A 19,514-nucleotide genomic window follows, 5' to 3' on the forward strand; every position below is an offset into this window, starting at 1 on the left:
TTTTTTTTATTAATTGATTTTTTTACAAGCAGGAAGACAAACATGTGAGAAAACACCTACTATAGTAAGTAAAACATGAAAGATAATTTAAACAATATGTAGTAAACCTTTTATTACAGACCACTTCAAACAACTCCCTGCATCAGATGTTAAATTTGATGAAGGTTAATTGATTCTTCAATATCTTGAGACAACTAATTAATTGAATTCTACAGCACAGATAATGCCAAGGACATATTATTTTGCTTGATTATCACAACGTGTTCGCTTTTAATGTAGGACCTCTCAGTGAACCACCAGAATAAAATGCTATCTTTTGTCAGGAACAGTAAAACAAGTAAGCAAACCTGAGATGGAAGATCCCATTATCTTTTAATGCCACTGTAGCAGAGAAAGCATGTAAAATTTAACCCAGTGTTTGTAATCTGGTTCACTGAGTCAGTCTTAATAGTGTCAATTGAGGTTTCTAACTCTTCAGATTGCTTTATGTGAATGGGAACATGTGTCACTACATTCCTTCACTTAATTAGATTGTAAGCACAGGGGCAAACAGAACTTTGACAGGCAGTGGTGGACACACTTTATTAACTCTGTCACTTACTGTACTGTTTGTACACAGCTCCCATTCTGACTTCACACCAAATGTTCTAAGCTAATTACACTGTATTATTCCACAGGACCTCCCACACAGTGACTTGTCAACTTTATTCTGTTTTTGAAAGACAATTCCAATCTCAGTGAAAAAACACTCCTTCACAGCTCATTTTAAACAGTGTAACTCCTGTCTCAAGAATATTGAAAATGTGCAAAACTGGTGCCCTTTTGGGACAGTTTTGCTTTTACCAATAGAAGAGCCTTTATAAACATTTTAAGGCTACGTTTTGAAGTGGTATGTAAAATTGTCTTTTTTGGGGGGGGGGGGGGGGGGGAGTTGCATATGTGGTTATCAGCTAAAACCTAAAATCAGCAACCCTATGTATAATGTATAAGGCTATGATGACTTATCATTACATTGTTGAAAGTCATCTGCTACTGTACAATGGGCCATATTTTTCCAGTGTTAACCAGTCTAATTAACTCTTGCTTTTTCAAAGCAGAAGAATGCATGTAAATGAGAAACAAACACCTTGTGACTGCTTAAGAGAACTTGAACAGATAGCATCTGTAAACCTCACAACTCTCGACTATACTGGACTACATGGCACCCAATTGTACCAGTACTTGCATCAGCTTGCACTTGCACTGAACTGCTCCATACCTTGCCATATTCTACTACTGCTCTTAATTATAACTACTTCATGTATCTTGTATTTGATTTTACTCTTATAGGTATCTGTATTCACATTTTTTTTGTAATTGCTCTTATTTGAATTTGATCTTATTTGCTACTGATTTTATTGTACTTTATGACTGCTCTTAATTGTAATGTGATATTTTATAATATGATATTTTATAATGTGATACTTTGTACCGTGATATTTTGTAACAATTGTAAGTTGCCCTGGATAAGGGTGTCTGTTAATAAATAAATAAATAAATAAATAAATAAATAAATAAATAAATAATAATAATTTATTATTATACTACTTGGTTATTTGGTTCTAACTTTGTAAATATTGCTGTTAATTAAAGATTGGGGGAAACGCTTTGAAAATATGACCCTGGTCTCTTGATATTGTAGCGTGCACTGGGGAAGGCAGTAGTGGGGCTGGTAGGTGACGTAATCACACACAAAGACATAAGCCCGATATACGCTCCTTGCAAGGGAGCTGGCTCTTTTGTACAGCGGTATCGGTGCTGTGCTTTAGTGCGAGAGGTCCTGGGTTCGCGCCCGCCCTCCGCCTGTGTGTGGATTGCCTCGCTCTGTGTGATGCGCCTGCCTGCGGGAACCGAGATCGCTACATTGGTGTCAGAAGTGGGATGCGGGTACCCCGGTACACACTCGTCGGACTCTAGCCTGGTTAGCAAGTCCGGGGCGGACTTGAGGCTGGCAGGGGAGAGTGTAGCGTGCACTGGGGAAGGCAGCAGTAGGACTGGTAGGTGACGTAATCACACACAAAGACATAAGCCCGATATATGCTCCTTGCAAGGGAGACGGCTCTTTTGTACAGCGGTAGCGGTGCTGTACTTTAGTGCGAGAGGTCCCGGGTTCGCGCCCGCCCTCCGCCTGTGTGTGGATTGCTTCGCTCTGTGTGATGTGCCTGCCCTTGGGAACCGAGATCGCTACAATATGATAACTTGGTCACCCAAACCTAACAGTGTAGCAGTATTTAGTTTACTATAGAAACTAAATCTAAGTTGACAAATGCTATAGCTAATAAATAGCTGATAAATATTATTTAGCTGATAAATACATACTAAATCTAGATAATAGGGATAGTGATTTGTTCGAAGGTAACTGAGCATCCAAACCACAGAATTACTTTTAAATGTTACTATCATAAGAAAGTCTTCCATGATTGTCACTCAAGGAGAGAACAAAAACCCACTGTATCAGTTTCACTAAATACTGACATGCTAGATACACTTTACAGTACAACACAAATCATACATTTACATTGACAGAAGCCATTTCAACATTCCAAACATGAATAGTCCCACAAAAGACAGGGTGCCTTTCTCAGATCTGAAAGACTTGCAAATGTAGGCAAGGTTGTCTGTTGGGGCTTCACAGCAGCATTTCTGAAGAATGTCTTAGTCAGAAAAACTAATTGGTAGGTTGTCCAGATGCAGGATTATCCTTGTGTAGGTATGCATCCTTTTCCATAACCATTGGTTGATAAAGATATAAGAAAACCCTTTGACTTTGCTGTAGGGATACTGTGTATGTGTGATTAGTCACTTTAAGATGCAGACCAATTGGAACTGCAGCACATTCAATTCACATGGAATTCACGCAAGCCTATACAAATTCTATGCATCACACAAAACAGTGAAAGCATGCAAACTCAGTTGTACTCCCGGCACACTTTCAAGGTTTCGCTTTTTTTCTGACCTTGGTAGAAGCTAGTTACATCTATGCTGTGGTGAATCTCACTTGATACGTGCTGTACACGTAATGCATTTAAAGAATATGTTTTTCTTATGCACACACTGTGCAAATGTGAAGGTTCTGCATCTCACCGATTCCATTTGAAACGTTTATCTTCTCATCGAACAAGTTTAACCCCGCAGTGTTCAAATTAAATGCACCGCCTCTTTATGTCTCCTGCTGGCTGTTCTGCGGAAAGATAGAACCCTGCCGCTCTCTCCCAGACATCACATCCGGGTCAGTTGCCTGCAGCTCTACGATATTAACCAGCTTCACAGTTACATTATAACGCTGCGTTAGATACAGCTGTGCAATATGAGCTAGGTGACATGGGTATTACCATTCGCATCCAGTGTTAGTGAAACGACCTGGAACCGCTGGGACAATACAAACAAAACAAAAAAACGCAGCCTGCACAGAGACCTTTAGCAATTCATGCAGTATTTATTTTAGTCATGTCCAAGAGTCTGAAAAAGAAAAGCCACTGGACCAACAAAGTCCACGAGATTGTCATTTGCAGGAGTGAAGAGGGAGAGCTTGGGTTTGATTTAAAAGGAGGTGCTGAGAATGGGCAGTTCCCTTACTTGGGAGAGGTGAAGCAAGGCAAGGTGGTCTGTCAGAGTGGCAAACTGTCCCAGGATGAGTTGCTCTTGGAGGTCAATGATACCCCGGTGGCTGGACTTACCATCAGGGATGTGTTGGCTGTAGTCAAGCATTGCAAGGATCCCATCAGGTTGAAATGTGTCAAACAAGGTGAGTAATGTGATCTTGTAAATATTCCCATCGCTTTGTGTTGTGTGCCAGTATTGTACACCACTTAGCTTTGACAGTTCACAGTATCAGATGTCAATTAATATTTGCTGTGTTGAATGACAACAACTTATTATCTGTAAAGTGCAACTAGGATGACATGTGCAAAACGTTTCGCATTTCGCAGGGGAGTCTGCGAAGTTTAAAATGGGAAGAAAGCGTGGGCCGTTATACGTAACCTAGATGCTAGAACCAAACTTTGATGAGTGCTGTCGTGGGGACAAAAATGACAAAAATGTGTACTACCAAGGTACACGGCTTTATTATTATTATTATTATTATTATTATTATTATTATTATTATTATTATTATTATTATTTAAAAGGCAGGGGAATTGAAAAGGTCACGGTGTTCTCATTTCGGGTGGCTGTTAGATCAAGAGGATCGTACAACTAGAGGAGTTTTACTGAGTTTACTTTTATGGGTCTCAATCTGTAAATATGTTGCGTGATTAACCCGTAGCAAATGTGTGTCCCTTATGAGAGTTTTCTATTATATATATATATATATATATATATATATATATATATATATATATATATAAACAACGCGAGCATGTTATTAGCATCAGTCTTGGGCGTGGTGTTTTATGTTGCCTACTGTATTTGATAAACAACGTTTAGTAGCCAGTCCTAACTATTGGAATGATAACAAATATACCTAAATACTTTCATTTTTTTGTTATAATTTATATTGGAGTGTCTAGTTTTGTGATGCTACCTCCGTTGTCTAAAATAACATACAACAAACTCCATTTGGAAAAAGTAATTTATTTCTGAATAAATATTGTATATGGATCCTGACCTTTAGGAAGAGTTGCTTTGATATTGTGGACAGAAAATGGTCAAATCTGGGCTCTTGGGTTTTAAACACTGGCTTTTTCTCTGATGGAAGATGCTTGGGTGATTGCAAATAAAACAGAGGACACACAAGTGGCAGTTTGATTCCTATGATGCATTCAGAAAGTGATTGTCCCTTCACCTAGAATTCAAGGGCTTTAGTCAGAGTGTGTCAAAATAGTTTTCCATGAGAAGTAAACCAGAAGGAAGCTAAATGTAAACTACACTAGATCTGTTATACCTTAAGTTAATATAATCATACTGTGACTGTAGCCTAATCTTTGCTAAAAGCCAACAATAATTTTCCATCATATATATTTTTTTAATTTATTATAAACCATTACAAGACTCTCAAGACTATAGTGGGTTGGACTGTGAGGTTGCAAGCCTGATCTGAATGGTTTTCTTACTTCCTTTTGACAAATTTGTGAGAGAGATAGAAGCTCCTTGCTAGGCTTGAATAGAACACCTGAGTCATTAATTATATTGAGGACTGGATGAAAAGCTTTGAAGAAAAATATTGATAAACTGTACTGACAAGAAGACATTTTAAAAATGGACCTTGGAAAATTCATTAGATGACTTCTTATCAGGGGAGATGGATGATTGTTTCTAAACGCTTCTCTAAGTTATTGTACTCTAAGCTCTTCAAAGACAAGAGCAAAGTTTAATTTCTTGAAAGGAATATAAAATGTTTAAAGGTATAACACTAGCAAGGCATTGCTTAGATCAACTAAGTTGTTTTTTTTGGCACTGTATTCATTTAAATGGTTTTATTCCATTCAGAGAATTTGCCCATAGCACTTGTTGATAAGTTGGGTTTTTCAAAGACCCAGCCTGGTGCTTAACTTTGCACTGCACATCTGTTTGCAGGCCATGGAAAGCTCAAAACCTGAGAACGTGTTTAGGAAAAAGAGTTCTACTCAAAAAAGCAGGACCCAGTGTCATGGGGGTCACCTATGTGATTTCACACTGCTTTTGATAAAGTAGGGTTGACCTGGGTGACAGACGCAAGTAAACAATGCGCATATCAATGACCCGGAAGCAGCTTGTTACAGACGCTTCCATCCAAGCTTCTCTGGATTGAACCATGGGCCCAAATTTTGATTAGAGCAAATGTTTCTTCATCCCTGCTGCAATCTGGCTCGTGCTTTGACTCAGTATACAAAAATATGGCTAAACTGAATAAACAGAAACGTTCCTTGCGGACGTGAAACCTTCACACAGGTGTGTCTGTTTGTTATTTCCTCGGCTTATGAACGGCCGTCAAGCATTTTGTCTCACTCAACCCGGGTCAAAGCATATCCCATATCCTGAAGTGGGTCGCTGCGACCCGGGTCAACCCGGGTACGACCCAGATACGTGTTTTCACATTACGTGGGGAGTGCCAGTGTAAACAGGGGCTTTAAAGTTACTTAGGGATGATGTGATCATCCTATACCCCACCAAGATAAGCCACACCTGGACTTTATTTTAGCATTTTGCAGCACCGGGAATCATCCTGGATTGTATCAGCCCATGTCTGTGGTTATCCAGAGGGATTTCAAATCTGGTCTTAGTGCTGAAAGAAATACATAAATGCTTGGTACTTTTTTGCTTGTCGTCGTCTTTTTTAAAAAAAAATGTATATGATGGTTATTAATTTTCCCTACTACACACCAGTTACTATGCAGCAGTGACATTTTCAGGTTAACTCAGGGTAGAAGCCTGAAGCCTTGTGAGTTAAACATATTGTAATTTTCGGTTCTGGGCATCCTTTATTAATACTCAAGCATTATGTACAACTTTGCATTTGCCCTCTAGAAACTAGCCTAAACCAATGTAGCTGTGCCACGAGAATATGAGTAATTAATGTTGAGCATTTGTTGAAGATATACTGTAATGTAAACTGAAAACTTGACAGTCATTCAGCCTCTGTTCTTACTGTATCAGATGTTTTTCATAGGGAGAATGAATTTAGGTCCAAGTTTGTTGTTCGTTGTTTGTTTTTTGATTAATAAAAAATTAACTGTTTTTTTTCCCGTCGTTTACTAGCTTTTGAATAACAAAAAACAAACGATGAACCAGTTTGTTTTTCTTCTGTTTGTTTTTAAGCTTTTGAATAACGAACAACGAACCATTTTTTCTCACCGTTTTTACCTCATAAATATGTTCAAGGAGCAAAGCTGTAGTATTGATGTCTTTACACTGAATACAGCAGTGGCCTTAATATTGGAGTTGATTTTACACTGAGAGTCTCCCATAAATCACACGGCTTTGACCTTTGATTTTAAATGTTTTCACTCCTCAATGAATCAAATGAATGGTCTTTAATTCAATTAGCTACACATACATTCATAATTGAGTTTATTTATATTTAAATATTAGGAAAACCACAACCAATCCCCCAAATATGTCCCCATTATTTTATAAACATCTGTATTAAATCATTGGTCTAAAAAGATCCATTGGAATGCAGCTATATAAATACCTTTATCCTGTTCAGCTGTGTCAAGGGATGTAGTCCAGCATACACAAGCAAACATGTTTCTTCAAATAACTTCAGGAATCATTCTCTGAAAATATTTTTAGGAAACCTTTTAGGACATTTTTGTTTTAAATTTATAATCACCAATTATTTTATTATTTTCTCCCAATTTGGCATAGCCAATTATTCTTAGGCTCAGCTCACCGCTACCACCCCCGCGCTGACTCGGGAGGGGCGAAGATGAACACACGCTGTCCTCCGAAGCGTGTGCCGTCAGCCGCCCGCTTCTTTACACACTGCGAACTCACCGTGCAGCCGCCTCACAGCTACAGCGTCGGAGGACAATGCAGCTCTGGGCAGCTTACAGGCAAGCCCGCAGGCGCCCTGCCAGGCTACAGGGGTTGCTGGTGCGCGGTGAGCCGAGGACACCCTGACCGACCTAAGCCCCCTCCCCGGGCGGCGCCCGGCCAATTGTGAGCCACCCCCTGGGAGCTCCTGTCTACGGTCGGCAATAGAATAGCCTGGACTCGAACCGGCTACCTCCAAGCTATAGGGCGCATCCTGCACTCCACTCGGAGTGCCTTTACCAGATATGCCACTCGGGAGCACCCAGGAAACCTGGGTGCTCAGTAAGAAAACTGATACAAATGTGTATACTTTATTGAGCATGTCACTGTAAAAATATGCTATACAGTACAGATATGAGGGTCTAGAGATGATATAAACAGTGGCAGGTCCTAAAATGCAGCTTGGTACAATATAATCATAGCATATAAGAATTGCCTTAAGTAATGCATTATTTTGTATCATTTTCTGTTTAAGTCATTAAAGCCTGGCGAATTTTTAAAACTTAAGTTTTAAGGATGCCTGTGGCCTCAGTATTATTATTATTATTATTATTATTATTATTATTATTATTATTATTATTATTTATTTCTTAGCAGACGCCCTTATGCAGGGCAACTTACAGTCATAAACAAATACATTTCAAGATCTCTCAGAACCATGTCCAACCTCCAAGTACATCTCGTACCCCAGAGTGTAACAATTAACTTGTCCCCCTACAACACTCTTCCTTTTGTGGATGTAGGAAATACACCAGGGATGATGCAGTGAATCTAAACAACAAGAAAAATATAACATAGCCGTTATATGTTATATCTGTACCAAGTTGCTCTTTAATTCCACTACCCTTTTTGGAAACAAGGAAACATCCACCATGTTTTGTATTTTTTTTAAACCAATGTGCAATATATAGATTGTTACAACCTCTGGCTTTCAATTTACTATGCATATGATATACTCCGCAGGTTTCCTGTGTATGCTGGGCTTTAGATGTGATGCGCAGGCTGTAAGAATCCTCAGTAAAACACTGAAAACAATTGGGATAATCCCTTTAGTTAATTCCTGATTGGACTATCAGATTTTTCACAGATTTAAAAGATGGATTTGTATTGTCGGACATGGGTTCATGTGGTGTCATCAGTGTCCTACAGAAGAGGTTATAGATTTGACATAATTTACACACATTTATTGATCTTGGCCTGAAAGTCATCAGTATTATTAAAAAAAAAAATTCATGATATTGTATTTATAGTGTCTTTTTTTTGGTCAACAAGCTACCCTGAACAAAAAAAAAAAAAAGTAAGAAAAAATGTTTTAAGATAGCTGTGAGATAAATAAAACCTTGTGAAGTTGTTTGTAGGGCTTTATTTAAAGTGCTTTTTCATCACTGTCATGGTTTATGCATGATTAAAATCAAAACCGCAGCATATCAAGCAAATAAACACACTTCATTCCAGTTGGGCTGAGTTTAACTGGATTAAGCTTGTTCTTTTAAATCTTTTTTTTTACCCAAGCAGTCTATTATTGAAAAAAGTGTTATCTGGTTAGGGCTACAAAGATTGGAAAAAAAGTAATGACAGTTTATCATATTCCCTGTCTTTGCACAGTGCGGTGACATTTTACGCTTCAGTATTGGTGGGATGCATGACACTGCAGGAGATGCTCCAGCACCTTGACGGTACACTAAATACGGTTAATAGTTTGTGTTTTAAAAACTGCTTTTTGTTAGATAGGCTCACGTTTCTTGCTTATAAAATCTTGCAGAGGTGAAAAGTTTGCTACTGGAGCAGTGTGACTGGACAGCGTCACGACCAAGGCTGTTAAATGGCAGGAAGAGGAGGCAGAAAGCTGCAGTTTAAAGCACTGTTTGTGCACTTGTATTGACAAAAACACAAACAAATCAGGAATAAAAGGTTCAAACAACACAAATCCAGACACAAAACACTACTGTTCGGGCTGGGCATTCACCTTTACTGACCACTTCTCACAAACTCCTCCACCACAGAATGTTTTCCTCCCGTTATATATGTATGGCCATTCCATAATTAGCACACAATTACCTAATTAGGGAATGGCCACATTCCCCACGTAGTTGTTGACAGGGGTGGATTTCACCCCATCCCTGCCAAACTTGCATTAAAAATGAATCAATCGTTATATGAACCGAAACCACACACACACTATTTACAAGGTGGGCTTCCGCCCTGACACATACCAGGTTGCTGCTCGAGGAGGTACAGTTTAGTATGTGCAATTAAGAAAAATGGGTTAAGTTCATCACTTCCCATATCCATTACTGTTAACATTTCCCCTTTCCCAACCTTCCCATCAGGGTACTATTTGTTGCCTCAACTATTTTATATATATATATATATATATATATACATACATGAGCTGGGAAGGGAAGGGGAGGGGGTCTTCAAGAGTAACAGTTCTGCTGGACATTTACAAAACCATCTGTTGCAAATATCCGAATGAACTCACTGCCATTACTAGGGATAAGGGCAGATCTATGTGTTTCTGGTCTCCTATAAGAAGCCTCCTATAAGAGGCAAGCATATAAGACTAAAACAGCATAAAATGCTTTTTTTATATATATTTTCTGCATAACTTGTAGCTGTGGTTACATATAAATATACAGTATGCTGATTAACAAGTATGTACAATCATTTCTACCTAAAACTGATGCACACATACAAATACAAAAATGTATATACAGACAAATTATACCTTTTCTTTATGCAGTAGTTTTCCATGTATTTCTATTTAGCATACATTAAGAAATTGAATCAAACAGGTAACAACTTGGACAGTCACCAATGCCATGTTTCTGTCTGAACCATAAACAAGTCTGTAAAACTCAAATCTCGTTTTTTCTGTCTAACTAATTGAAATTGCTTTTAATTCAGCCCCAGTGGCAGATAGAAAGAAGGAACTGGCTGTTAAAGAATGGTTCTAGACTTTAACTCAAAGTGTCATGTTTGGATTGTCAAGTTGGGTTAGCACTGCGGATTTCAAGAATGTTCGTTCTTACAGGAAGGAAGATTTTTTTCAGATGGTTGTAGTAAACCTGTAATTCCTGGTGAAAAGGTTCACATTAGTGATGAAAGCTGCTTTGCTTAGTAACTATAGCAATAACAGGTTTGAGGTTCATCTGTGTATTCACAACATCTACATTTACGTAAAAAAAGTTAAACATAAAACATTGTTTTGTCAATTTGTAGAAGTGGTCCAGACTGCAAAAGTGGACCAAAAAATTGTGTACTTTAATGCAATGAAGAAATTGAATGTTTCTCTGGCTTTAAGTTATGTTTTCAGCTTCATATAAAATATAGATAGGTTCTACTGTAAACCCAGTAAATCCATTTAACCAGTTACTATTGGTTAATATGGATTTACATTTGGGGAACTTTTAAAAATTCTCATGAAGACCGGTATTCCCCTTATTCAGGAATATTGGTATCTATTTACAAGCAGTTGTATGTGTGTTTGTAAAGAACTGCTAATCCACAGAATTGAACAGAATCTCTTCTTTTAGCATAACAAGCTACTTATAGCGCCAGTTCCAAGAGCACTGTATGTGTTACATGGAGTGCTGATGACGTGGGTTTAAGGACGATAGCTTACTAGAGATTCTGAACTAACATTCTGGGAGCAAGGTTTTCATCTGTTTTTTTTATCTTTATAAAGAAACATCAGTCACTTCAACCGCTTAAAGCTGGAGAGACTCAACACATTTTGTGCTTCACAGACCAGTGATTTAAAAATCCCCTTTAAAAAATTGCTTTGGAGTCCACAAATGCGTCAGTCAATTACAGGATTTTGCAATTAATCACACATTTTTAGAATGCTTACTGTGCAAAAATCCTGCAAAACTTTTTTTTTTTTACTTTCTCAGGAACTTCTATTTAGTTTGCCTCAATCCTCAGGATTAGGGAAAAGCAGTTTACAGTAAACTCTCCCTGGTTTAGAAGTTTCATTGCAGTTTTAGAGTTATTTAGAGTGAGTATTGAGTTTGTTTTATAAGTACTACAACTACATATAACTGTGTAAAATAAACTAAAGAGGTATTTTTAGAATCAGTGGCATTTATAGATATTAAAAAAAAAAAAACTTGTGTTGTAATCACACCTGAATCCTAAATACCTTGACAGGTTTATCTATTTATTAATGTATTTATTATTGGATTCATAACTTGCATTACCTAGAAATGACCTTTTGTAGTCTGCAATCAAGAGCTTCAATGCAAGCTTCATATCTGGTATGTGCAAACTGTAGCTACAGTACAAAACAGAAAGACTTTACAATATTGAGTATTGTCCAAAACACAGTTTGCTCTTTGAATCAAATTTGAGAAGCAGGACAGAAGCGTGCAGCAGGGAGACCAAAATCAGAAGGACACATTATTATCATCTGTGAAAATGTGATGGTGGAATATCACTGAGGTCAAATTTAAAGTGTAACTGACAGAGGCTTGGCTCAAACCGCCTCTAATGCCTCTTTTCCACTTTACAACCAAGCCGCGCCGGGGCCGTACCAAGCCCTCACGTTGCGGTTAAGGGGAGCCTGGGTTGTTTTTCCATTGCAGAGCCAAGCCGTCCTACTGAACGCAACGAAAGACGGTTGTTATTAATCATTATTATTAATGAACTCAGTTTGCCAAAAGATGAATGTTTATTCCAACTCATTCTTTCTGAAACAGGCACTGTCTGACAATAAGAGTTCTAGAAACAAAACAAAATGTAGTGTGTGCAAGTAGCATACCAGACTGTATGTACAGAATCCTTATTCCAAGAGGTGAATGAATTCTGCAGTAGTGTATCTGACATCACGAATAGCTGTTTTTTTGTGGCAGATTTGGACTAGAAATGGTTTCTGTTTGTAAAAAAGGGTACTTGTAATTAAAATGGAAGTATAGGAGGTAACCGTTCCCCTTTTTGGTGAAAAATATTTTTCCAGAAGGCAGTAATAAACTAGATGTAAGCAATTGTTGTTAATTTCTAGTTTCCTGCAGCTAAAAGCTGTCCTCGCTTCTCATTTCACTCCCAGCACACAATGATTGAGAGGCTGGTATTTTCTCATAAGTTAGGAATGCAGCCCTTTTTTCTTTTGGTGGAGCTGAAGAGATTTAAAAACAAACAAAAAAACAGGGACCATGGAATTGAAGTTTTGAAGCCATGGTCGAGTACTATTTCCCATTAGTAAAGGCCACATTTACACTATGATCCACATTAATTGGGGATGGGGAAGGGGGGGGGGGGGGGGGGGGGGGAATTATAGTGAGGCTTCATTGTATCATGAATTTGTAAGGGTTAAGATAAAATGCATAAGAAAAAATATATTGATGTTCACAACTGCATAATAATTGGGTGTTCACCACCCTTTATTCTAACTTGGCAGGATTCACAACCATCAGTTGGAATTGTCATGGAAGCCTAGATTTCCCACAAAGTTCAGTCATGCATACTTGTAAATATTATTTTTCACGTAATTTTGCTCATGGTGGCATTAGTGTACTGTACGTAGATCCTTTAGTGCTAAAGTGTTGCATTGCTAAATGGGTGAGAGTGAATGCACATTACTATTTAACTGTCACTGGCAATATAGCTCCACAATTATAAATTACAGCTTTAGTGTATGGAAGATGCTGGGAATGCTCTTGTACAACAGAAATGTGTTATGGGAAGTCTGTTCAGTTCCAGCAAAAAAGGTTAAAAAATAAAAATCACCTTGAGAGCTCTACTACTCATGTTTGTGTCTTTTTCTGCTCCATATCCCTAGCCCTACATTTTTAAGAACTGGAGTGCTGCCTAAAAGTCTGACTTCCTCTTTACCAATTAGAGTACCTGCATTGGAGTCAGACTGAGTCAGGAAGGAAATACCCCTGTTTGTAATAAAGCAACTTAACTATTAAAGTTAAAAAAATATTGCTTAGCCCTGCCATGCTCTCTCATTCAGTTTTAAAATGAAAGTCATGTTATCAAGTTGGGTTCTGGAGAGCAGATAAAAACCTCTAATAATCCACTTTTCAAAGTTCTTCAATTTTAGAGCTGCCTGTGCCGTGTCACATCCTCATCCCCCGCTGAGAATTAATCCATGCTGTAAGATGTGATCCAGTTATTGAATATATCATATTAGGGTTTTTGGGAGCTGTTTGTATGTGACCTACTGTACTAACCTGGGGAGTATATGGGGTTTGTCTGTATTTATTTTACATTTGCATTTTTGAATCTCGATAACCTCTTGTGCAATTGTGATTTAAAAAAAAAAAAAAAAAAAAAAGCGAAAGGAATCACAGGTATTGGTAAAGTGTGTGATGTGAAAAACAAATGAAAAGATGTAAGAAGGTAAGAGAAATAACCACATATAGTTAAAACTTCACTGAAAGGGCTACATTCCTTTCCTCTTATCACGGAGGAGAAAATGCACTCAGCAACATCCTACCACCAATGTGATTGATATCCAAGAACTCTCTCGCCACCTTCATAGTAAGCCCTTTGCCAGAACCAAACTAATGTGTTACTGTAAGCTTAAACACACAGAGGGCAAATATTGTTCCACATCTGCCCCATTTAATGCATGGATTGCATTTTTTGGTTCATTTAAGTATTTTATTAGAATTGTTCTTTTTTTTATTTAATTTTTTTAAATGGCCATTTTTTTTTTTGATTATTCTGATACAGCAGCAGTGTGGAGTAGTGGTTAGGGCTCTGGACTCTTGACCGGAGGGTTGTGGGTTCAATCCCCAGTGGGGGACACTGCTGTTGTACCCGTGAGCAAGGTACTTTGCCTGGATTGCTCCAGTGGAAACCCGACTGTATAAATGGGTAATTGTATGTAAAAATAATGTGATATCTGTATAATGTGAAATAATGTATAATGTGATATCCTGTAACAATTGTAAGTCGCCCTGGATAAGGGAGTCTGCTAAGAAATAAATAATAATAATAAATAATAATAATGCTAAGCTGCAAATCATGTAATTGGGCAGAATGCGTAATAAATACTGTATGTGTAATAAATAATAATAATACAAAGTGTGAAATAATGTTGTGCATAGGTGAGGATATTGGAACTGGGGTTCAGGCCTGTTAATTTTTTTTTTTTTTTTGTGTATTGGATTCTGGAGTCCGGACATGCATTTTAATGTGCCTCTGTGACGGGGTACCCCGGCCCTGTGTTTATTTGTGTTATTATTATTATTATTATTATTATTATTATTATTATTAATACTAATACTAATACTACTACGACTACTACTACTACTACTACTACTACTACTACTACTACTAATAATAATAATAATATGTATTATTATTTAAATGTACTGTATTGTCTTTGTTTTGTTGTTATAATTGAATGTAGTTTGGCAGAGATGATGTTTGCTTCCCGTCTCTGCCAGACTACATCTCGTGAGAATGCGTGGTCGGCAGCTAATGATTTATTGACAGATTGGGTGTCGACCACGCATATGAGAAAACCCATGCAGAATATGGTAGAGTGATAAACTAGGTAATTGATTAATCCCTTGGCCATGATATAAAAACCAGCAGCTTTTGCTGACCGGGGTTGGGTGTTCAGGGAGTAAGAACGAGATAGAGGAAATATAAAGAAATAACAATTGCTAGGCGTGCTGGTTCTACACCAGCACAATACTTGTTTTTCTGCTTAATTATTTTGTTTTATTTAATAAATACGCGCACAGCGCTTCAACCCGCGGTACTGCTCTATCTCTTCCTGGTCTGTGACGTCAGCACCAAGCCATCCTGCCACAGCCTCATTTGCACTCTTTGACTGTGTCACGACTGTGTAACATGCTGTCATTTATAGTTGCAGTGCAATTTTACCATAGTAAAGTTTGTGACAGATTATTTAAAGATTGTAGTGTAGTGATATACTTAACTACAATATTCATACAATTGGTACATGTATATAGTTTGCAATATTTGGGTCCGCGCTGCTAAAAGTCAACAGAAAAATCCCAAACACCAGAGGTCCTGCCTTGTAATATTAGATTGGGAATGATTCAGAAAAAGGAAATATTTAAATAGCGTATATTGCAAAGTGTATGGTTGGCTGTTGAATATGTTATACTGTTTAGAATGAATGTCATTGTTCATAAATACAGATGAAAGGTTCCAGTGTCATTGACCTCCACGTGTTTGAATGGCATGCCTTCTGGGTTGCACTTATCCTGTGTTTTACAAGTCATTTTATAATTAAGAGCAATAACATGTGTAAGCAGGCTGCATCCTATTTCAGCAATGGTTATAGCTGTACATAAAATAATGTGACTTTTGTGAACTAAACACTGTTGTGATCATAATTAAGTACAGTAGTTGAACATCATAAAAGAAAAATGACAATCTCCCCCCAGTGAGCAAATCTGTGAGTGTGCATCAGCACAAAGATTAAAAAAAAGGCTCTCTTAGGAGCCGCTGTCATTCACTTCCTAACACATTGCTTGTTTATTCAATTTTGCTGTGGTTTCAATGTCCTTCGAGTTATACTTTAGTAATCCAAAGGAATGGGAGCTCCTAGCTATTTCTCACCTGTCTGTCAGATTTAAAAAGACTTGACTGGAATGATAGAAATGAAGGCAGAACACTTAATGCCTGGTAATGCCTGGGAATGTGCTCTTGGCTAGGATAAAGCTAGTGTTTTTTGTGTTTGCTTATGTTTTCATTCCAGTATGATTCAGTAGACAGAAGGCGTTTTGATTTCTTTAATTTACAAAATCCCCAGCACCCTGTCATTCTTTTATGATTTTATTTTAAGTTTTTACTTCCAGGATTATTTGTCCAGTTCAGTGGCTTTTGGAGCCTGCTGGATGTGCTGTACATTCTGTTTTTTGTGGGTAAAAGGTGGTATATGTTGTAGACATAGATTCCAGTATCTGCCATTCAGAAACTTAACATATACAAATTCTTATAATGTGAAAAAATGTAAAATATCAAGTATCATACTTTAAGCTTCCTAGTGTCGTACTGTACAAACATTCTTTTTCAATGAGAAACAATTTTACCTTTCCTGAAAACATTTCCATGTGGTGTTTTTCCGCTCTCTCGTTTTCCCATTTCTGACAAACCCGCCTCCTTATTGGGTTACCTGCTGGAAACGTTATTTCAAGTGATGCAGGAAGACAGTAAACAACACAGCAAGGTCCAATGCATCTTACTGGTATTGTTACTGTATAACTGATTTGCATGTGATACTGGCTTTTTAATGTATACCTTTCACCCGTGAAGTATTCTTCATGTTGACATTCCTCAAGCTTGTTATTGTCTCTTACGTCTTTTGCAGTTCCATTGTCTTTCAGGGTTAAAGCGGTTATATTTCTGGAAAGCAATAGAAACAAGCCACAGAGTGGCAATGGTTTATACGGATTAGCTGCAGCTAACAATTGTATATCAAGAAAGTAAACAAAACAGGATAAATTGGTTTGGAGCTATGAAACATGGGGGAATTACTTACTGAAATGATGCAATTTTATGACAAAACAATGCAATGTTTTTACACATATTTGCCGAATGACTGTTTAAAGAAACATTGACATTATTCCCAGAGATGGAATATGTTCTCTAAAACCATTAATAATAGATCAACTAGGAAAAATAAAATATTGTACAACTGCACTGAAACGGATATGATCACTTTAAGAGCAATCCACCCGGAAGGGAAACCACACAAAATACTATAGTAGTACTGGGACCGGGAACTACAGCAGGAATACCCTGCTAGTAATGCCTTTGTGGAAACGCAAGGTCATTTTTAAAAAAATTGTATAACTTTTACCACAGAAGCAACATTGTTGATTAACATTAAAGCCTTTAAAAAACACCAATTATTATAAGCAGCCCCCACACTTCTCTTGAAAAAATACATGAAGTGGAACAAAAGAGAGAATTCACAGTGCAATGGGATTACTTGAAATGTATTATACAGGACAGTGGTTGTTTTTTTTTTTTATTACAAATTACAACTTGAACATTTTATTGTTGTTTTTGAAGCAAACGTTTTTAGTAGAGGCTTTGAAGTAATGTGAGCGTATCTGGTTGGTTGAAGTTTCAAGGAGTGCATAATGTAAGGCTTGTTTTCTTAACAATAATAAGTCAGTCTTCTTCAGGTAACGTCAATCAAAAGAGTTATGCAGCAACAAAGCACATCCAAAGACAGTACAGAACGCAGTCACAGTAATACTGTCAGCGAAGTTACAGGTCTCAGCAGGTGAAATCTTGAGCAACAAAGCTGCAGATAAACCTACAGGTCTCGACGGGTGGTCTTCGAATGTTGGTTGTGAGTGAGTCCAGCATGCAGGTACATGCAGGTATATATATTTTTGGGACAAGAGGTGTGACTGTCTTGCTAGACAAAAGATTAAAAGAGGGCAATCAGACTTTACAATAGTGGTGGTACCATTGTGTGGTGGGCAACAATGGCAAAGAGAGGGGAGACATGTCTGGCAAACAATGTGCTGATTGATTTAAGTAAAAGGCAATCAAGAGTGGGTGCGTACCATTGAAGATATGTTAATCACTTCAGAACAAGCAATCACCACCTCTTCAAGACAACAGATGTGAGACCACTTTTGTACATCTCCTAGAAACCACATTATGCCGGTTCATACAACCCCCCAAAATACAGTCTGGATACATGACTGCACATTTTTCCACACCATTTTATAAGCTCTAATTATGTCATTATGTGTGGTAATGCTCCATTTGCGTTTTTATGCTGCTATGTAATCACTCCAATTAGATGGACCGATACACACAGTAGGTTATTGCTGTAGTTCAAAAGCTGATTTTATCTCATCCCAACATTTAAGAAGGGTAAACCCAAGGGGAGCTTGTTAAGTAGTTGAAATGTGTGGGCAGGCAATCAGGCAGGTAGCAGTTAGCAAAGTGCATGAAATTGTATACAATCATACAGAAGTTGTTCAGAATTGAGACCATTGTCTGCTGTTTATTATTTTCAAATCAATTGATGAAATGTGAGAGTGATTTTGCACTGAAAAGTATGCAAGCCTCAAAATCATGGAGATAGTCTCTGAAAGAACAGGCGTAAAAGCAGGAATCATATGCAAATATATGACTTAGTGCAGGGTTCTGTGCCTAAATGAATAAAAATAACACATATCAAAAGTTCCCTGTAACAGGCTTGGACTACAAAACCTGCAGTACTTCTGTGAACCACCTAATACACTAAAAAAAAAAAAAGTGTGATTGTCACAAGGCTGGCTGAGTGGTGACACGTCAGACCCGGAAGAAACACACAGACACAGTGGTGATGAGTAATGCTGAGTGCAATGGCTGCACTCAGCGTTTAATAACAAATAAATAAAAAGGTTGAACAAACAGAAAACAGGACACGGCACTTGCGGCCAAAATAAACAGGTAAACAAAACGAACAGACACTGACACACGGGGACGAACACTAAAACAAACACTTACGCCGTAGCAATTGCTTTTTAACTAATTCTCTCCTCACTCTCTCCCGTTCCTTCGCCCTGAACACACAACCCCGAGTGAATGAAACGTGCATCTATTTATACTGTTGTATATGTTTGTGCATTAGTAATTTTGTGGGGACTCAATTCAGTATGAAATAGTAGCATTCAACAAGGCCTGTCTACCTTGCCTTCCAGTGAGTCCGGCTGTGCTGAAACAGGAGAGGGGTGGAGCTCGGACTGAATAATAAGTGAAAGTTAGTTGTGTTCAACTATCTAATGTTTTGTTCTGTGCATATTATTTTTACTCGTAAATTTATGCTATAAAAGTCTGTGTAATACACTTTTATATGCTGCATTTTCTACGGTTTATTTGAGACAATTTTTAAATTTGTGTAGGATCTTTTATCTTTACAAGGTATAGTTCCGTTGTGACCAAACTTTATTTCAGTTAGAATGTTGGTTACCATGGTTTTGTTGCAGGTTGAAAATGATAAAGGGGTTTTGCTAAATGAGATGTTTTTAAATGGCATAAAAAGTCTTTTTAAAACATTAAGGTCGATTTCACCCATT

General features: G+C 37.7%; 1 protein-coding gene across 4 annotated transcripts in view; it reads left to right on the forward strand.

Annotated features, from left to right (window-relative positions):
* The first annotated feature begins 3,258 nt into the window (after positions 1–3,258).
* LOC117419695 (membrane-associated guanylate kinase, WW and PDZ domain-containing protein 2-like) overlaps positions 3,259–19,514 on the forward strand; it is a 293,429-nt gene continuing 277,173 nt past the window's right edge. For all 4 annotated transcript variants that reach the window (XM_058986121.1, XM_034032701.3, XM_034032702.3 and 1 more), the window contains exon 1: positions 3,259–3,784. In XM_058986121.1, coding sequence (XP_058842104.1) covers positions 3,487–3,784 — 298 coding nt within the window. In that variant the 5' untranslated portion in view covers positions 3,259–3,486. The remainder of the gene's footprint in view (positions 3,785–19,514) is intronic.

Source organism: Acipenser ruthenus, chromosome 14 (genome assembly GCF_902713425.1).
Source record: "Acipenser ruthenus chromosome 14, fAciRut3.2 maternal haplotype, whole genome shotgun sequence".
Taxonomy (NCBI): domain Eukaryota; kingdom Metazoa; phylum Chordata; class Actinopteri; order Acipenseriformes; family Acipenseridae; genus Acipenser; species Acipenser ruthenus.